The sequence below is a fragment of the Papaver somniferum genome, chromosome 5 (assembly GCF_003573695.1).
Source record: "Papaver somniferum cultivar HN1 chromosome 5, ASM357369v1, whole genome shotgun sequence".
Lineage (NCBI taxonomy): Eukaryota > Viridiplantae > Streptophyta > Magnoliopsida > Ranunculales > Papaveraceae > Papaver > Papaver somniferum.
Genome location: NC_039362.1, coordinates 20,201,376 through 20,222,495, shown reverse-complemented (window position 1 = coordinate 20,222,495; position 21,120 = coordinate 20,201,376). Strand labels below are relative to the sequence as shown.

The 21,120-nt window shown below is 39.4% G+C and overlaps 1 protein-coding gene across 1 annotated transcript; it reads left to right on the top strand.

The window, feature by feature from the left end:
• The first annotated feature begins 19,080 nt into the window (after nucleotides 1-19,080).
• LOC113277312 (protein NRT1/ PTR FAMILY 4.2-like) lies at nucleotides 19,081-20,274 on the top strand. The gene is made up of 4 exons (XM_026526438.1): nucleotides 19,081-19,362; nucleotides 19,446-19,539; nucleotides 19,637-19,857; nucleotides 19,958-20,274. Exons 1-4 carry the CDS (start codon nucleotides 19,360-19,362, stop codon nucleotides 19,970-19,972), a joined length of 333 nt encoding a protein of 110 aa, XP_026382223.1. The 5' UTR covers nucleotides 19,081-19,359; the 3' UTR covers nucleotides 19,973-20,274.
• The last annotated feature ends 846 nt before the right edge of the window (nucleotides 20,275-21,120 follow it).

Below are 21,120 nucleotides of genomic sequence, written 5' to 3'. Positions count from 1 at the left end.
ATTGCTCAGTGAAATGGTCAAGTATTATTCGAATAACCTGATCTTTATCGCTGACCCATGTAAATATAAATCCGCTCATTGTATGTTGCTTTACTTGGATATGAAATTTTTGCTTTCCTTGAATTGGTTCTTGTAAACCTCAAACATCTTCAACTTTCCTTGTAGATTTTGATGTCGCTCCCTTGTTGTTGATGATGATGTGTTTCAATGGACCTATTGTTGGCGAGAGAGAGAATGGTGCTAACTGCAAATCAAACTACAAGAAGGTGGTTTTCATCTATAGACGTCACCCTCGTGATTGACAAAATTTGCACTCAAGAGATCAAGGAGTATGGCTTCTATTGGTGGGAGGTTGGGTAGCTCACCATTCTACACGGAATTAACGTACGGTGACACACACTCAAAAGAAAGCTCTTTAGTCATTTAATAAGAAATCTAGTTTGGTGTCTCTGTTGATTTGAAAATAGGTAGTCTCCACTAATGATTGATCAACAACTCTAATAATGCATTTCTCCCTTCTCCTTATTTGCATCACCGGCATGATTAAATCTATTATTTAACACTCTAACAAACAAGAAATCCGAACGTAGTTCCCTAAAACTTCCAAGTTCAGTTATGTCGGTCAGAATTCTCCATGTAAACATACCTAGAAGCATGCTAGTGACTCTAAAATCTCTACAAGTTGGAGGTTTTTATGCAAATATTTACAACACTTTTGAAAAACTCTATATGCAAAATACTCCCTCACACTTAAACTTTACATTGTCCTCAATGTAATTGACTCATCCTAAGTAAAATCAATGTGGGAAATCCTAATATGATATGAAAAACGAAGAAAAACTAAATAAGATAAAGATAGAAATACAAAACCGATGGGTTGACTCCCACTTAGCGCTTAGTTTAATGTCCTCAACCCGACTTGACATTCTCCAAATTACTCCTCCAGAGGGAGTAAATCACGAAGCTCAATCACGTCCACATTCTCCGCAGGAAAGTTTTCGTAATATGGCTTTAATCTATGGTTGTTTACTTTGAAAATTGTCCCTTTCGTGATATTAGTAACTTCAACTGCACCATAAGGAAAAACATTAGTAACAACAAAAGATCCATTCCAACGTGATCTTAACTTACTGGGAAACAACTTAAGACGAAAATTAAATAGAATGACTTTTTGGCCCACAACAAAACTCTTTCTTGAAATCATCTTGTCATGGTAAAGTTTAGTCTTCTCCTTGTAAATTCGGGCACCCTCTTAAGCATCATTACATATCTCTTCAAGCTCATTAAGTTGTAATTTCATGTGTTTCCCCGCATTGTCATAATCCATTTTGCACATCTTTATCGCCCAATAATCCTTGTGCTCAAGTTCAACCGAAAGATGACAAGCTTTTCCATAAACCAACCGATATGGAGACACATCAATCGGTGTTTTGTATGTCGTTCTATACGCCCAAAGTGCATCGTTGAGCCTATAACTCCAACCTTTCCGTGTTGTGTTAACGGTTTTCTCCAAGATGGACTTGATCTCACGATTTGAAATTCATCTTGCCCACTAGTTTGTGAGTGATATGGCATAACGACCTTGTGAGTTATGTTGTACTTCTTGAGAAGAACATGGAAGGATTTCTTGAAGTGCGAGCCTCCATCACTGATAACCACTCTTGGTGTACCATGTCTAGAGAAAATTTATTCCTTCACAAACTCACAAACAACTTTAGAATCATTAGCAGGGGCAGCTTTAGCTTCCACCCATTTTGAAACATAATCCACAACAAGAAGTATATAAAATTTTCCATTCGAATTGACAAAAGTGAAAAAGCGGGGGTCTAACAACACCACCCAATATTTCGCTTAGCAATCTGTGTGGAGTAACTCCGAAATACTTAGCTAGAGAATCAACTAGACAGTCAGACTCAATCTATATAAAAAGTATCTCAAGGAGTTATTATCTCAATTTCTCGATTTGATTTCTACTCAAGCTAAAATCAATAGAGAGTCTTTATCAAAGAAAGATAACTTGGACGATACCAAAGACCAATGTCCAAGGATCAATCAACTACAATCAACAACCAAAAGTTGAATTAGAGAAGTTGATGATCACGAACATACAACCTGTATTATTTATATTATATAAAATATAATGCGGAAAAGAAATAACACAGACACTAGAAGTTTTGTAAACGAGGAAATCGCAAATGCAGAAAAACCCCGGGACCTAGTCCAGATTTAATACACACTGTATTAAGCCGCTACAGACACTATCCTACTCCAAGCTAACTTAGGACTGATCTATAGTTTAACCCATACCAATCTCCCACTGATACAAGGTACAATTGTACTCCTACGCCTCTGATCCCAGCAGGACACTGCGTACTTGATTCCCTTTGCTGATCTCACCCACAACAAAGAGTTGCTGCAACCCAAAATCACAGACTTGATAGTAAATGAATCTGTCTCACACAGAAAAGTCTATCGAAAGGATAAATTTGTCTCCCACAGATAAACCCTAGGTTTTGTTCCGTCTTTAGATATAAAATCAAGGTAACAGGAAACAATTGACAATCCGGACTTATATTCCCAAAGAACAGCCTAGATTAATCAATCACCTCTCTACAATCCTTCCTGACTACACAAGCGGATTGTCGAGGAATCACAAACAGTGAGACGAAGATGTTTGTGACTTCTTTATCTTGCCTATCGGAGAACTCTCACGATCTCAAGCCAATCAATCGATTGTACTCGTACGATAGAAGATGCAAGATCAGATCACACAACTACGATAAAAGTAGTACCGGTTTGGCTTCACAATCACAATGAAGTCTTTAAGTCGTTAACTCGAGTTTAGAGAAGAAACTCAAGAGTTAATGGATATCGACTCTAGCGAGAGCACTAATAGCACATAGACGTGCGGGGATGAAGTTTTTCTCTTGCTAGATGTCTCCTATATATAGCCTTTCAAATCAGGGTTTTGCCTTAGGTACAAAGCAAACTCTATCCACCGTTAGATGAAAAACTGATTTAGATTCAAGCCAATATCTCTCAATTGTTAGATCGAAAGACATAACTTGTCACACACACTTGGGTACACGTTTACTGGGTTTGAGAAAACCATACCGAAACGAGTATACGAATGTTGGTTCAACATGATAACCCAAAAGGTCAACCATATGAGCATCTCATATTAATCATGTTTTTCTTCACCATAACTAGTTCAATTGACTCAAATGAACTAGTTAAGAGTTGTTAAATTGCTATGAGATCTTACGTAACTACACAAGACACAATTGAAAAAAAGATGATTCGATTCAATTAGAATCGGCTCATGAACATTATAGCCACGGTTTGCATAAAGCATTCCTTAATAATTAATGTTTCATGTTCAGATCACAACCTTAGATCATAACCTCTAAAGCTCACAAACAAGTTCGCGGACTTAAGTTAATCGGTTGAGTTTTCCAAACTCAGCAGAAATTCTCGGGTCGAGAACTTCCGCCAGTTCGCGGAATTAGCAAACAAACGAGTTTTGGAAATCCCAGCAGAAATTCTCGGTCGAGAACTTTCGTCATTTCGCGGACTTGGCAAGACAATTCCACAATCCTACCGATTTCTCTTGATCAACAAAGTTCGAAAACTTCGGTTCAAGGAATACATGGTTATATAATCTAAACTCTCATTTCAATCATTGAATCATTCTCAGAGGGTGATATTCAGTCGTGAAGAACAACATACCTTTCTCGTCAGAGAAATTTCCAAAGTGATTGAAACTTTCATGACTTTTGTTACTAGGTGAAGATAAACCTGATCAAAGCGAAACGCTTTACCAACACATGATTTCGATTAAAAGATAAGTAATGAATACTCAGCTCGAATAAGTAATGAATACTCAGCTCGAAATATCAAGTGTATATGATCTAGTCTATATAGCATACGAATTTTGTCTCATAAGAAGTAGGAGAAGAATAGATAGACTTTCGAGTGATATATAAGTTCAAGTCTTCACATACCTTTTTGTTGATGAAGTTCCACGGTTCCTTGGTGTAGATCTTCGTCGTTGTCGTTGAATCACCATGAAGTCCTTGAGCTCAACTACAATTTTCCTATCCTAGTCCGAGACTTAGCTAATAGGCTAGAAATCAAGACTTTATAGTTTTGATCACTAACATTGACAAACATGATTGATATAGCAACGCATGCGAGGTAGACCGAGCTATGCTCTAACAATCTCCCCCTTTGTCAATTTAGTGACAAAACTGTTAATACATATGGAATACAAAGGTTGTAAGTTTAGTATCACTGTTGTTGAAGATCCATAGCTATAACAATGAGAGAAATCGAGATTCTCGATCATTATTATACAATGTCATAGTATTATTATGAACATCAAAGTCCAATTGCATCACGACTTTAACAATAATACTATGGTGATATGTATCTCTCCCCCTTAGTCAATACTCCATCTCGATCATGGAAACCACTCCCTCTTACACAATGATCTGAAAACCATATGTATTTGTAGTGTGACCTACAATATTTCTCCCCCTTTTTATCAATAAAATTGTCAAAGGTACAAGAACGGGTTCATGATGAAATTTCCACAAGAGACATTTCATGACCAAAAGAAAGACAACATATCATTTTAATTTAGATGCAATCTTATAGCCGAAGCTAACAACATTCATCAAGGAGTTTTAAGACGCAAGATAACCCCTATAAAATTCCAAACAGCCGCACTCCCCGCAAGATATTACCATTAAGCACAAGTTCAAAAGAACTCTCCCCCATTTGATGTCATTCCCAAAGGAACAACAAGATCGATCTTTATTTCGAAATAAAAGAAGGATTTTTATTTGGACACCAAAAACCATGTGAATGATTTTATATATCCAAAACTCAACCAAAATACTCACAAGTAAATCCATGAGTATTCTAATTGAAATACGCAATTAAATCAAAACCACAAAAGTGGTCAATTTAATTGAAAGTACTCAACATAAGTAAACTCACGGAGCAACAGGCTACAACTAAGTTAATCATATGGAGGTGACTAACTTAACCGTTCAAGTACTCAACATAAGGAAAACATTACAGAATACGCGACTACATTAACCAATGAAACATGATAGTGTAGCCTTTCATATACTCAACACAAGAAATTGTCGAATATATGAAAACTCAATTAAATTAATTACAAGAGATCCTATAATTAATCTAATCGGAATACAAACAAACAACCAAACTAATCACCGAGGTAATCAATTTAATTATTTTGGGCTCAACATAAGAGATTATGGAACCCCGCCTAAGATTATCATGGAACATGACCATCTTAACTGCACATGTACTCAACATAAGAAGGAAAAACTTATGGAGTACAAAACTAAATAACCAAGGATGATTAATTTAGTTCATAATTCTCAACATATAGCATCTTACGGAACAACCAACAAAGCCAAGGTTAATCGACTTAGTTGTAAGGTGCTCAACATAAGACAAACAATGGAGCCTTCACGGCAAAACATAATTAAATGGATCAATGAAGATCAACACCATGGATAACATACAAGGATATATTCTATCTTTGCATCATTATATGCATAACAACATAATAGACTTTATCCTTGTCATACAAAAGATTTAATCCTATTTTCCATAAAATACATGATTGCATAGGCATAACTTTTGTATATGTCAAAAGTCCATTCGTCCTTTCATCAATAAGAATATGAATTCATGAACGACTTTATTTTTGACCGCAATATGGGACCTTCAAGTTCACGGACGCCAACAATACATATCCCATAAAAGTATTGCAATATAGAAAACCAAGAAAATACTGCGGTAATCATCATCCTCCAAATATTTTTAAAATTTAAAGCCAATAAACCTAAAAATAACATAACAAGATGAAAACAAATAATAGTTATGTGTAGTCACATTCATTGCTATTCAAAGCACTAGTTATTCTTCCAACTAATCCAAAAAGAAGATATATTAGGTATCTAAACCTCTTGAAAATCATTTCACTTACTTTGAATATTCTTCTTGTATTCCCTATATTCTTCAAGCTCATCTTCGTTTAGGTGAATCCTTGATTCAAGACTATCCATTTTCTCTTCAAGTTTTTTGGAAGAAACTTCAAGTTCATTTTTCAGAGCACGAACTTGTTCCAAGACGAGATTCATTGTTAAAGAGAGCTTATCAAACTAAGAGACAGTAGGGTTCTCATCAGAAGAAGAAGAGACATGTTTGTCATAGCATGTCTCATTATCAGAAGAGTCGAAACGAATCTTCTTTGAAGGAAACAAGATCGTCCATACATCACTTTCTTTACTTGAAAGACTAGAGGAGGACATGGTAGAGAAGATGAAATGAGACAGAAGAAGAGGTAGAGCTTAAAAAGAAACCAGGGAGTAGAAATGCCAGAAACACCCTTTTTAACAACCCTAACATAAGTTAGTTACCTGAAAATATGGAGCCGTTTATGAACACGTCCAGATTATATCACAGTCCTCTTGTATATCATGATTCTTGTGTAAGAGGAAGAAACGCAAGAACCATTTTTCAACAAGATTACTGAGCACAAGGCCTCCAATCCAAGTTTGGACTGGGATAAATCCTGTAGAGGGAGAAACCACTCAGTGTACTAGGTTTCTGCTTACCCATTTGAGAAGGAGAATTACGAAGAACTTTCCTATCCAATGTAATCACAGTTTTAAGAAACCTGACTGTTGATCTTTTCCAATCATGCACCGTTTTTTACATGGCAGTTTAACAATTTTTTTGCGAAACAACCGAACTCACGAGTTCGGTAACCTAGTTTTCAATCCTATAAAACCGAACTGTTCTTCGTGTTCTTTGTTTCATGGAGTTCGGTTAAGAACTAGGGCAACAATAAAAGACGCTTTAACCGAACTAAACACTGTAACTTCAATTTGAACCCTATTTTGATGATTTCTAATCAATTGAATCGATGAAAATCAAATTAAAAGAAATGGGTTTCTCGGGAAATACCTGCGAATCGGTCCTATGGAAGAATCAGGCTTCTTACTGCGTCTATTATACTGGATTATGGATTCACTTGGCTCTTCCACTTCTTTATGAATCTCAAAATCACTTGGCTGATTTGCTAGATGTCCTAATGGGGGACCTGTTCCTGGGAGTCTTTTGGTTTTCTTTCGAAGAACCATTCTTATAGTCGATTGATTAATCGACGATGAAAATTTTATGAATCGACGATTAATCGATGAAGATGACGTTGAAATGGGGAAGAAGAGAAGAACAAGAGGGAGAATAGTTTTCTCCTCAAAACTGTTTTTTTTTTCTTTTTTGGGTGTGGCTAGGTTTAGTTTAGGTTTTGAATTAGATTTTGTTTTAGATTAAATTAGAGGCAGTTATTAAGTTAGGATTAATTTTAATTAGGATAAGGACTAAATTAGTAATCTCATGATTTTAGGATATCCCTTAAAATTGTAGGGTAGATGACCTAATAGGATCATGGTCCCAAAAAAAAATCTTGGTCCCTAAAAAATCGTTTTAACTCAATGTTGATCTTAATCTGAGCCCAATTTTCTATCAAGTCTGAATGAGACACCGAAGAAGCCGAGTCCTTATCAGAAAAAGAGGCTTTAAAGAATTCCAAAAGGTATTAGACGAAAGGTGACCGTGGATATACACAGGGCCACAATCTTTTATATACACGTACAGCTTATACACAGGCCCAGAATAAACAAAATCAAATCCAAAGTGATATACACAGGACCAAAACCGGCCACCGTCGTTTTGTTTTTCTCCTCCTAATTTCTTCCACCCCTGTTACCGCCGCCTGCTCGTAACACCTTCAGAGTTCAACTTCAAACCCATATAACAAAATAGTTACCAAGTAAAACCCTTGTTATCAGTTTACGTATTAGTTTTAATTGTAAGTGTATGTATGTAATAATTGAAAGGCAACAATTTAGGTTTATAATCAAGAACCGAAAGAATCAAATCTCTAGAAACCAATCTTACTACTACCCTTTTTTCAATTTGATTTACTGAACAACAATAACAATTTATTAATAAAAACAGATTATTCTCTGGTGTTTCATTAGTACTAAAAATTCGACTACAGATTTCATCATCAAACACTTAGTTGTCATCGTTTAAGACTGCCGGTTCGATAAAACGTTACGAGGGTGAATTAAAGGGTTTTTACAGAGGTTTTGGTACTTCATAAATGGCTACAATATCAGCTAGAGATTTATACATGACTGGTTTAAAGGTTACTATGAGTAATTAATAGATTATATTCTACAATATTTAGCGGACCAAGGATATTCTCTTTAATAGAGATTATTAATAATAATATATATATGGTCCCTTCTCTCACAAGGAGGGCAAGAAAGTTTTCCATAACCCAATATGGTATCATCCCTAATCTCGATCCTCTCTTTTCTTCTTCTTCTCTATTAAACCTCCAACACAAAATCCATGACAGGTGATAAGAAAACTCTGCATCCGGCCTTTGCCGTAACCAACATCAAAACTCTGATTCCTATTCTTCTTGACATCAAACAAGATGAATACTCATCCTGGGTTTTTCTCTTCGAACTACATCTACAAGCTCACGATCTCCTTTTTCTCATCAACGGATCCACACCACCAACAAGGATTGATGCAAATACCCTCAAACAACTCGACGCCCTATACCGCCAATGGATGTTCTCCACCATGGCCAAGGATTGCATGCTCACAGTTCTAAAATATGGTAAAACCGCCAAAGAACTTTGGGGTCATCTTCAAAAGTTGTTTCAAGATAACAAAGGTAATCGTGCTGCAACCCTTGAAAGTAAATTTGTCAATCTAAAGTTTGTTGACTGTGCTAGTGTCGATGATTACTGTGACAAACTCAAGTCGTTAGCGGATCGACTGACCGATCTCGATTTTCCCATGAATGACAAATGTTTGGTTATCCAACTTGTCAATGGTCTACCGGAGGAATACAACATTGTTGCTTCCTTCATACAACAGTCTATGCCCACCTATGATGCTGCTCGTTCACAACTACGCACTGAAGAAATACGGCGTGCTCAACAAACCACCATGATATCTTCCACTGCCCTAGCAGCCACTGGAAACAATTCTTCTCAACGCCATCACCGAACTAGCAACGGAAAAAGACCTGTCAACCTTGCAAACTCCGATCCTCTTCTGCCAACCCCAGGATACTCTCGCCAGCCCAGTGCACCTCGCCAGCCCAGTGCGCCACGCGGCCCAGTGTACCCAGCTAACCCAGCATCCTGGATGCCATACTGGGCTCAACCTCCATGCCCGTACCCAACTGCTCCACTTTGGCAACCCACTGCACCACCTCGAGGCCCATCTGCTGGACGTCCTCGTCAAGCCCAGCAGCGACGCTCTTCAATTCTTGGACAGGCCCATGCGTACGCTGTGCCTTCAGTTGAAACACTACAGCCCAGTGATTTTGCGGAAGCCTACAGTTCATTGAGCTTACAGCCACCAGATGAAACGTTCTACATGGACACTGGTGCGACATCCCATATCACCGCGGATCCAGGTACGTTACATACTGTTTTCGACACTAGCAATGTTAAATCTATCTTGGTTGGCAACGGTAACTCTATTCCAGTTATGGCTAGTGGCACCCACTCTAAACCTCTCGTCCCGACCTCTTCACCTCAACGATACCCTCGTAGTTCCTGATATTATCAAAAATCTTATTTCCGTTCGAAAGTTCACAACTGATAATCATGTGTCTGTTGAATTTGATCCTTATGGTTTTTCTGTGAAGGATTTGAATTCGAGGACGATCCTTCTTCGCTGTGATAGCTGGGGAACTTTATCCTCTCACAACTTCTGCCGTGCCCACTTCAAAATCATCTCAGTCTCCACCACTGTCTCTTACCGTCTGCTCTCATGATGTCTGGCACAGCCGTCTTGGTCATCCTGGACAAGCTATTTTAAATAATTTACGTTCCCACTCTTTAATTCAATGTAATAAACAACAGTCTACCAAACTTTGTCATTCTTGTCAAGTTAGTAAACATGTTCGTCTTCCTTTCTCTGACTCAAATTCTTTCACTTCTGCTCCATTTGATATTATTCATAGTGATTTATGGACTTGTCCTATACATATTGATACTGGTTTTCGCTATTATCTATTTTGTTGGATGACTATACTAATTATCTATGGGTGTATCCCTTGAAGCTCAAATCTCAGGTCCACTCCAAATTCTTGGAGTTTCGGTCCTTTGTCAACACTCAATTTGAGCGAGATATCAAATGTTTTCAATCCGATATGGGACGTGAATTTGATAACTCTTCTTTTCATGATTTTTCTAAGAACTCTGGTTTAGTCTTTCGTTTCTCCTGTCCTCACACCTCATCTCAAAATGGGAAAGCGGAGCGTATGATTCGTCGTGTTAACGACATCACCCGCACTCTCATGTCCCATGCCTCTATCCCATACAAATATTGGGCCGATTCACTCCATATGGCCGTCTATCTCCATAACATCCTCCCTTCCGCCGTGCTTCACTTCGCCTCACCGGTGTCAATTCTCTATCAACGCCAACCGACGTATGATCACCTACGTACGTTTGGTTGCCTTTGTTATCCTAATTTGTCCGCCCACTCCTCACAAGCTTTCCCCTCGGTCCTCTAGATGTGTTTTCCTTGGTTTCTCTCCTCATCATCGTGGCTATCGTTGCCTTGACCTAGCCACTAACAAAATTATCTTGTCTCGCCATGTAACGTTTGATGAAAACGTTTTCCCTTCCGCACTTCTTCCGACCATCGCTCTCACAACCTCGAACCATCTACCCAATCCATTTCTCCTCATTTTCCACTCCCACTGGCTTACCCATCTCCTCCTTCTACCCAACCGTCGTCTCACCACCTCTACACTCCACCTCACCGCCGTCCACGCGACCTTCTTGCGCTGTCCCATCTCCACCCATCTCCTGTTCTCCCTCTACCTGTCCGGCTCTCCCACACACGGACACATTACCCAGCAACTCTGATTCCCCTGCTCAGCCCAGCGTTTCCCCCTCTTCTGCCAGGCCCATTTTCTCCCTCTCTTACCCAGCCCAACTCACCTAACTCGGCGTCTCAGCCCTCTCACCCAGCCCAAAAGTTCCGCCGTCTTCACCCGCTCCGGCCCAGCAAGCCCAACAACTCATCCCATCCCTTAACTCCCCCTCAAACCCAGAAGTACCTTCCCTGTCCGACAGCAACCCCCCCCCCCCCCCCCCCCCCCGAGCAACACTCCTGCTGCTCCCCTCTCGCCCTGCCACTCGGGCCTCTCATGGGATTTTCCGTCCCTCCAACAATCTCAATCTCCACGTTCAAACCCGAAACCACATCTCCACCCTCCCCAAATCTCACCTATATGCTCTTAGGGACCCGAACTGGAAGAAAGCCATGATAGATGAATATATTGCAATGTTGAAAACTCACACTTGGGATCTAGTGCCGAGACCTCTTGGTGCTCATATCATTCGCTCCATGTGGCTATTCCGTCACAAGTTTCATGCAGATGGCACTTTGGAACGTCACAAAGCCCACCTTGTCGCTAACGGTAAATCACAACAAGTTGGTGTTGATTGCTTTGAGACGTTTAGTCCGGTTGTTAAGCCCGCAACTATCCGCACAGTTCTCACCATTGCTACCTCCAGATCTTGGCCCATTCACCAATTGGACGTCAAGAATGCCTTTCTTCATGGGGATCTTACTGAGACGGTTTATATGCACCAACCTCCGGGATTTGTTGATCCTACTCACCCAAATTATGTTTGCCGCCTTCGTAGATCTCTTTATGGTCTCAAACAGGCACCTCGGGCATGGTTTCAGCGGTTTGCGACTTTCATCACTCAATGTGGTTTTCAGGGTAGTGTATGTGATCCATCTCTATTTATTTATCGGTCAGGACAGGACACGGCATACTTATTACTGTACGTTGATGATATCATACTCACTGCCTCTACTGATGTTCTTCTCACCCGTTTTATTGACATGATGAAACAAGAGTTTTGTATGACTGACCTTGGCTCCTTACATCATTTTTTGGGAATCACTGCTTCTCGGTCATCCTCCGGGTTGTTTTTGTCTCAGTCACTCTATACGAAGGACATCATTTCTCGTGCATCCATGACTGCGTGCAATCCAGTGGCCACTCCGGTCGACACCAACTCCAAGCTTAGCGCTACCTCTGGACCAGCTCTTAAGGATCCTACTATATACCGAAGTTTGGCTGGGGCTTTACAGTATCTTACTTTTACTCGACCGGACATATCTTACGCGGTTCAACAGGTATGTTTATTCATGCACGACCCTAGAGAACCTCACATGCAGGCGCTTCGGCGTATACTTCGGTACCTCCAGGGCACTATCGAACATGGGTTATTTTTATCTGTATCCACCATTTCTGGCATCCATGCATACTCTGATGCTGATTGGCGCGGGCTGTTCTGATTCACGACGATCTACCTCTGGTTTCTGCATTTTTTTGGGTGACAACCTTGTTTCTTGGTCTTCCAAACGTCAGGCGACTGTCTCCCGCTCCAGTGCTGAAGCTGAATATCGGGGTGTGGCTAATGCCGTGGCCGAGACGACTTGGCTCCGAAATTTACTTCTTGAGCTACATATACCACTACGACGGGCTACTATCGTTTATTGTGACAATTTGAGTGCTGTCTACATGTCGGGTGATCCGGTTCAACATCAACGCACCAAACATGTGGAAATCGACATTCATTTTGTTCGTGAACGCGTCCGTATTGGGGACATTCGGGTGCTACACATTCCATCCGAAAATCAGTACGCTGATATTTTCACGAACGGTCTTCCTAGACAATTATTTCTTCGTTTTCGTACTAGTCTTAGTGTTTGTTCCTCTCCCGCTAAGACTAAGGGGGGTGTAACAGATTATATTCTACCATATTTAGCGGACCAAGGATATTTTCTTTAATAGAGATTATTAATAATAATAATATATATGATCCCTTCTTTCATAAGGAGGACAAGGAAGTTTTCCATAACCCAATAATAATGTTGGTCCATTTGTGATGGAAATGGGGTTTTCAGAAGGCACAGCAATGGCGAGTGCTAATCCCGATTGCGGGGTTAACCGGCTGTGCAATTGGTTTGAGCTCCAATTGTGAGTCACGGGTTGACGGTGCAAGCAGTGGTGATACAAGTGGGATTAACAAGAAACAAAACTCTAGAATAATTGTGATTAATCTTCACTATCACCACTTAAGTGCAGATAAGTGGTGGTGGTGCCTCGGAGAATGGCGGTGGTGGGTCTTGTTTTTCCAAAAAGTAGAAAAAGAAAAAGCTAAAAAGTAAACTTCGGCGTCCCTGGGAACAAGATCCCCGCCCTGTGTACAGGAGCGGTCAATAACTTAATCATAAAAGGAAGGAAGACTATGTAGAAAAGAAGCATCTCTAATCACATGGGGGTGAGGAAAACTTTGTGAGATTCAGGGTTCACTGATAGGCGAAAAAGCTCTCATACTCTTCTGTACCAAATGATGAGAGAAGATGGGTGTTTTTGTGGGGTAAGGTGCATGTTACTAGTATTTTGCCTGGAGGGCTCAATTTCTATTCTTACCTTTTCGGAGAAGAATATTTAACAGGACAAGTCAAGGCTGTAATGTGGGACAGGAACCTAATGACATTTTAAGGATTTTCCAAACCCATAAAACATGTTTCCCAATTACAAATTAAAATGCAAGTGAACAGAAAGAACAACTTGTTACAGACCCATTATTAAGAGAATCAAACAAAGATTAAACAATGCTAATTCACCCATGCATTCAAACAAAAGAGATTAGATCCTTGCTGTGACCCACTTAGATATCTTGGATCCCAACTGCTCTCACTTAAGAATTAAGAAGAAGTTAATTTAAATGAAGAAGAAGAAACCTTTGTACTCAAAGCCAGGGATTTGTTTTCTATAATTGAATGAAGAAGAAGAAGTTGGCGCAATGCGGAAATATGATGGGTTTATGGAAATGAATTTAGGAAGAGAGATTGGTTAATTGAAAGGTGAGGCTTATATTAATATGAAAATGAAAATATTACAAGAGGCTTGTGTAGCAACTTTGGCTTACACTAGTTGTTTACAAAGAGGCACTTTGGCTCTTACTCTAAACTCTAGCTCTCACTCTAACTCTTGTTTACTCACTTGAGTTTTTGATTGTTGTTGGATAATCCCAAATGAATCCATCCTATGCCTATTTATAGGCTTCATGACCAACTACTTACTTTTCTAGATAGTTCTATCTAGACTCTTCTTTACACTCTCAACTTAGATATTACAGGAAAATTCTAGAGAAAAGAATTCTCTAGATAATACTTGATGTAAAGAAGGCCTAGAAGATTCTAGTATTGGGCTTTACTTAGTGTAGATGATTATTTGGGCTTTACTTATTGGGTTTTCACAAATTATGTTTTTAACACCCCCTCATAATTTGTGATGTTGAGTTTTTCTCTAAAATGATTGAATTTATCCACCGTGACTGCTTTTGTGAAGATGTCGCATTTTGTTCTTGTGTTGGACAAATTGGAGCTCATTTCCTTGTTTTCGACCAGCTCTCTGATAAGTGATGTCGTAGCTCTATGTGCTTCGTCCGTCCGTGAAACTGGATTTTTTGTCATTGCAATTGTAGACATATTGTCACAGTAGATAGTCGTCGGCTGCTTTTGCCTTTGTTGTAGGTCGGTCATTATTCTTCTCAACCATACTGCTTCACATGCTGCACTTGTTGATGCTATGTACTCTGCTTCGGCTGACGATAGTGCCACCGTACTTTGTTTTTAGAACTCCAAGAGATAACTTTTGTTCCCATACAGAAAACATAGCCTGATGTGCTCTTTCGGTCTTCAATAGAACCTGCCCAATCGCTATCTGTGAAGCCAATTAAATCATTATCTTTTTCTCTTGTATACTTGATGCCAAAATCTTTGTTCCCTTGATATATCGAAGAATTCTTTTGCGGCGCATAGTGTAACTTGCTTGGCTCGCTCATAAACCGAGAAACAATACTGGTTGCATTGACGATGTCTGGCCTTGTATTTGTTAAGTAGATCAGTGAGCCGACTAGACTTCTGAATAAGGTTGGATCAACTTTTGATCATTTTTCCTCCATTTTTTTTACCAATTGGTCAATCCATCATGTTGAACCTTTTCAGTAAGTCTTCTGCATATTTTTCTTGGGAAATGAATATTTCTTCGGAGATTGTTTTACTTGAATCCCAAGAAAATATCGCATAAGTCCTAAGTCTGTCATCTCATATTCTTTCATCATCTCCTTCTTAAATTTTTCTGCCATCTCTTGTTTTGTACTGGCATAAATTAAATCATCACAGAGACAGACGATTAGAAATCCGTACCTTGTTTTTGATGTAGAGTGATGGCTCACTTGGACTTTTCTCAAATCCATTATCTCGGAAATACTTGTCGATTTTGTTTCCATGCACGCGGTGCTTGCTTGAGACCATATAGTGCTTTGCGGAGACGATATACCATTTTTTCTTTTCCTTTGGAGACATATCCTTGAGGTTGTTCGACGTACACCTCTTCTTCAAGTTCTCCGTTTAGGAACGCCGACTTTACATCCAATTGGTAGACCTTCATTTTAGTTGAGCTGCCAAAGCTAACACCATCGGATTGTTTCCATGCGAGCGACTGGGGCGAATGTCTCGTTAGTCAATTCCTGGTTGCTGGGAATATCCTTTTGCAACTAGCCTTTGCTTTGTTTTGAATTGAACCTCTTCATTATACTTTGTCTTGTAGACCCATTTCAGACCAATTATTTCTTTATCAATTGGCTGATTGACAGCTCCCATGTCTTATTTTTCTCGATCTCGCATTTCTTCGTCCATGGCATTCTCCATTTTCTTCTTTTGCCGCTTCCTCATATTTTTGAGGTTCTAGTGCTATAAAAGCACAATTAGATACATAAATATCTCTTAGGGAACGCACCTTTCTAGGTGGGGCACTTGCTTCCGATGATTGGACTTTGTTGTGTTGGACTAGGAGATCTCGGGCTTGCTGGTGGAGTACTTTCTTCTTGACGTGGCTGATCTGGCTCTCTTCGATGAGTAGTGGAACTCGTGTTGTCTTCTTCATCATTCCAATCCCATGATTTGAATTCATCAAAATAACATCTCTTGAATTACCAGTTCCTTTGTATCTGGCTTTAGAAGTCTATATGCTTTAGACTCTCGCTGTATCCGATGAATATTAGCTTTTCTCCTTTTTCATCGAACTTTTCTCTATGTTGGGATGGAATATGTGAGTATGCTACGCAACCAAAAATTCTGAAAGAAGTTACCTCGGCTTTTTCTTATGCCAAGCTCATATGGAGTTTTGTTGAGAACTGCTTTTGTTGGCGAACGATTAAGGATGTAGACCGCCGTGTTGACTGCTTCTGCCCAGTAGTTGGGTAGCTTCCTTGCTTTCAACATGCTGCGAGCCATTTCCACGATCGTACGATTTTTTTTTTCCGCGACGCCGTTTTGTTGTGGAGTGTATCGGACGGTAGCTCCTTTTAATACCATTTTCTTTGCAGTAGTTGATAAACTCTTTGAGGTAAATTCTCCACCACGGTCTGTACGGAAAACTTTAGTTGATGGCCACTTTGCTTCTCTGCCAGCGCCTTGAACTCTAGGAATTTAGGAATGCCTCGGACTTTTGCTCGAGAATACACCCACATCATCCTGGTATAATCATCCACGAATAGAGAAAATATCTTCTGTTGTTGAGTGAAGTTGTTCTTGTCGGACCGCGATATCGGTGCACCAATTCGAGGGGCCTTCTTGCTCTCCACGATTTTTGTAAATGGAAGTCTATGAACTTCCCTAGAATACAACCTTCACATATTTATCTCCACCGTCGATATTGGGAAGACCAATTACCATGTTTTTGATTTTAGAACCTTCAAGGATCTGTAGTTGAGATGCCCGTACTCAAATGCCATAGCTTGCCTTCATCAATATGATTGGTACTCATTGCACAATTTTCAATTGATGGCATAGATAGGAAAGACAAAATTTCCTGACATTTTTACTTTTGCCACCAATTGATTTTAATTTTATCATAAATTGTGCATTCTCCGTCTTCGAAATGTAGTGAGTACCCTTTTCTTATAAGTTGTCCAACACTTAATAAATTTTGAGCTAGGCCAGGAACATAAAGAACATCAGATATGTATCGAGTTTTACCTGACCTTGTACGTACGGATATACTCCTCTTCCTTCAACATTCTGGAACTTTCCATCTCCGTTGACCGGTGGAATCTCTTGTTCCTCCAATTTTACGAAATATTCTTTGTTTCCTGTCATATGGCTGCTGCATCCGCTATCGACGTACCTTGTGCTTCTTGTTGCGAGGTGAGGCAGGAATAAAATACTTGATTTGAGAATTTTTCTCGGAATAGTTTGCTTCGTTAAGCCAACAATCTTTTCCATGTGATTTAATTTATCACATTTGGTGCACTTATATTTACAATTTTCGGTTGCATGGCCAAACTTTTTGCAAACATTGCAACGGAGATTTGAGGAGTCATTTTTTCCGTACCTTTGATTGTTGTTTCTGTAACCTCCTTTTCCTCTTCCACGTCCGCAGTAGAAATTTTTGGGCCCTTGATTTGATGTCGACCCTTTCTCGTGAGGTGATGTTGATGACGATCCCCCTCTGAAGCTTTCTTTTCTGGCTTCCGTATTTTTCTTTTCACTGAAATTTATTTTTGTTTGAAACGCCTGATCCAACGGTTGCTCCGCGAACCTATTTATCCTTTTCTCGTGCGCCTCGAGTGAACCCATTAATTCGTGTACCGAGAGAGTCGATAAATTTTTGGACTCTTCAATGGCAGCGACGATGTGATCGAATTTGAATGGTAAGCTCCTTAAAATCTTTTCTACAACTCTTTTATTTTCTATGGTATCTCCATAACTACTAATTTGATTTACTATACCAGTAACTCTTGAAAAGAAATTCTGGATAGTTTCATTTTCTTTCATAAGTATATTATCAAAATCTCGCCATAAGTTTTGTAGTTTAATGGAGATTACCTTTTCTGATCCTTGGAATGCTACTTTGAGAATATTCCAGGCCTCCTTCGAAGTTTTTGCCACCGAAATTCGAGGAAAAATAGTTTTGCTTACCCCTTGTTGTAGAAATAGTAGTGCTTTAGCATCCTTCTTCTTGTTTTCCTTGTACTCCTTTTTCTCTGCATCCGTCCATGACGATAGAGCTTCTGCCGACTCGGGTACCTTATAACCATCTTCTACAAAATCCCATAAATCTTGTGAAATGAATAATATTTTCATTTGTAAACTCCAATAATCATAACTCTCACCATCAAAAATTGGAATTAGACTTTGGGCATAATTGAAACCTTGAATACTTTGGTTAATTGCCATGGGTAGAGTTTTAGGATTACTGGGTTAGGTTTGCTCTGATACCAAATTTGTTGGCGCAATGCGGAAATGTGATGGGTTTATGGAAATGAATTTGGGAAGAGAGGTTGGTTAATTGAAAAGTGAGGCTTATATTAATATAAAAATGAAAATATTAAAAGAGGCTTGTGTAGCAACTTTGGATTACACTAGTTGTTTACAAAGAGGCACTTTGGCTCTTACTCTAAACTCTAGCTCTCACTCTAACTCTTGTTTACTCACTTAAGTTTTTGATTGTTGTTGGATAATCCCAAATGAATCCATCCTATGCCTATTTATAGGTTTCATGACCAACTACTTACTTCTCTAGATAGTTCTATCTAGACTCTTCTTTACACTCTCAACTTAGATATTATAGGAAAATTCTAGAGAAAATAATTCTCTAGATAATACTTGATGTAAAGAAGCCTAGAAGATTCTAGTATTGGGCTTTACTTAGTGTAGATGATTATTTGGGCTTTACTTATCGGGTTTTCACAAATTATGTTTTTAACAGAAGAAGAAGAAGAAGAAGAAGAGTGAAGAAGAGTGAAGAGTAATCTGGTTATGATTCTATCTGCCATGAGTGGATATGGGGTTTGTAGTCACTCACTCACATCACATGTATAAGAAAATTTTAAAAATAAAAAGTTATTCAAATCATTCTGTTTGGGGTGGATCATGCCATGTATAATTACAGTACACCTCATTCTCAACACTTTTTTTCCTTTTGTTGACTAAAATGCTAGCTAACCATCTAACTTTCTATCTATCTTGATACAATGCTAGATACTATGAGAAACAAAAACATATAGTATATGATGGGAACACCCTCTCTAGTTTCTCATTGCCATTAACTCTCTCCACACCAAGATTCTTCCCTCTCCCCCCTCTTCCCTGTTTCCCTCTCCAACAATGGTGAGTGAGTCTTAACATATCATATCTATGTTTGTGTTCTTATCCATTCATTGTATTCTTACTGATATACTTTGCAATTACAGGAAGAAAACAAGGGAGATTTTGAAGCAGGATATAAGTCTCTTAACAAAATGGGTGACCGGAAAGGTGGTTTTCCAGCTACAATGTTCATATATGGTAAGTATAACTGTGAGTCTCAATTGTATTGAATTTGAAGGATTTTTATCTTTATAGAATTTGATTTATGTATTTTGTTTGTTCCTGGGTGTTGTAGTTTTGATTGCTCTTGAGAATATGGGATTTGTTGCAAACATGATGGTGAGCATGGTACTGTACTTCCTGTTTGTAATGCACTTCGATTTGGCCGGTTCAGCAAATACTCTCACGAATTTCATTGGTTCCACTTATTTGCTCTGCCTCTTCGCCGGTTTCATCTCCGACACTTACTTAACTAGATTCAACACATGCCTTGTATTCGGAGTGATCGAAATTCTGGTAGTACTAATTTTATTCGTTGATTTATTCTTAATAACCTCACTCTACTAGATAACCGATCAAGATTTTCATTCCGGGTTGCTTTGAATTTGTTTGTAAGCATTGGCAATGGTGACACTTCAAGCTCATTACAAAGAATTACATCCAGATGCAATGATGCCAATGCAAGCTTGCAGTGGTTCAACTTGTCTAAAAGTCGGTAAAGCGGCGATCGATGTTCTACATATCTCTGTGTTTGTTGGCACTGGGTGCAGGTGGAATGAGAGGAACTGTACCGGCACTTGGTGGTGACCAATTCAATCAAAAGTGTGAACACATAAATCACGAAGGCATCCGAGTGCTCACAACCAATCATCGTAATCTAGAGGAATTTGTGATGATGATATCCTAGTGTTGATTCCTTGGCTCAAAACCTTCGGGTTTATCATAGCTTCATCTAACAACTCCATGCGGGGCGATTGCGCACGGGATATAGGTAAAAACAAAGAAAGCAAAACGTACAAGTAAAGATCCATGGGGTTAGACAAGTATAAAGTGTTGAAATGTAAACAAGACCGAGGTTTACGTGGTTCAACACTAAGGCCTACGTCCACGGGGTTTGTTGTTTCACTATATTCTTCACGGTTACAAGAGTAGTTGAATGATTTTTGGGTTTACATGTTTTTCTCTTCTAAAAGATTAACTTACACTCGCAATCTCTCTCTCCTCCCCTTCCTGATTTTTCCCCCCCCCCCCTTTCCTCTTGGTGGAGAGGGGGTATTTATAGGGTTAGAGTGTGGGACCCATCTCTGAAGGCCGTTGGAACCTTATCTTCTAGTGTCTTGTGTCCATCACGCAGAGGTCTGCGTTTGCCACTTGATCACGCAGAGACATCCTCGCTCGTTCCACGGGTTAATCGACACGTATACTGCTCAGAGTGTTTAATGAAGGTGGTTGAGATGCCTGCTCGTGTCAGACAAGTGTCTTCTGCCCCTGTCACGTTCGTGTCAGCTAACTTTTCTCTCCACCGTTGATCTTAGCTTCTTTTGGGATGAGATAAAGTAACTCCTTGGGGTTTATTTGGTGTCCCGTAGTGCATCGTATTTTGATGTCCTGGCCTGCATGCTTTCCACGTATTTTTCTATATACATGTGTCTGATGGTGAGATATATGTATACACAAAAAGGATCCAAATGAAAGGAAGTCTCTTGCCAGCTATTTCAATTGGCTTTTACTGAGTAGCTACTATTGGTGTGACTGTAATTGTGTGGGTCAGCATGAATA

Coding starts and splice junctions, on each gene's coding strand:
- LOC113277312 (XM_026526438.1), top strand. Junction 19,540..19,636: donor AGCTACAATGTTCATATATG/GTAAGTATAACT, acceptor TGGGTGTTGTAG/TTTTGATTGCTCTTGAGAAT.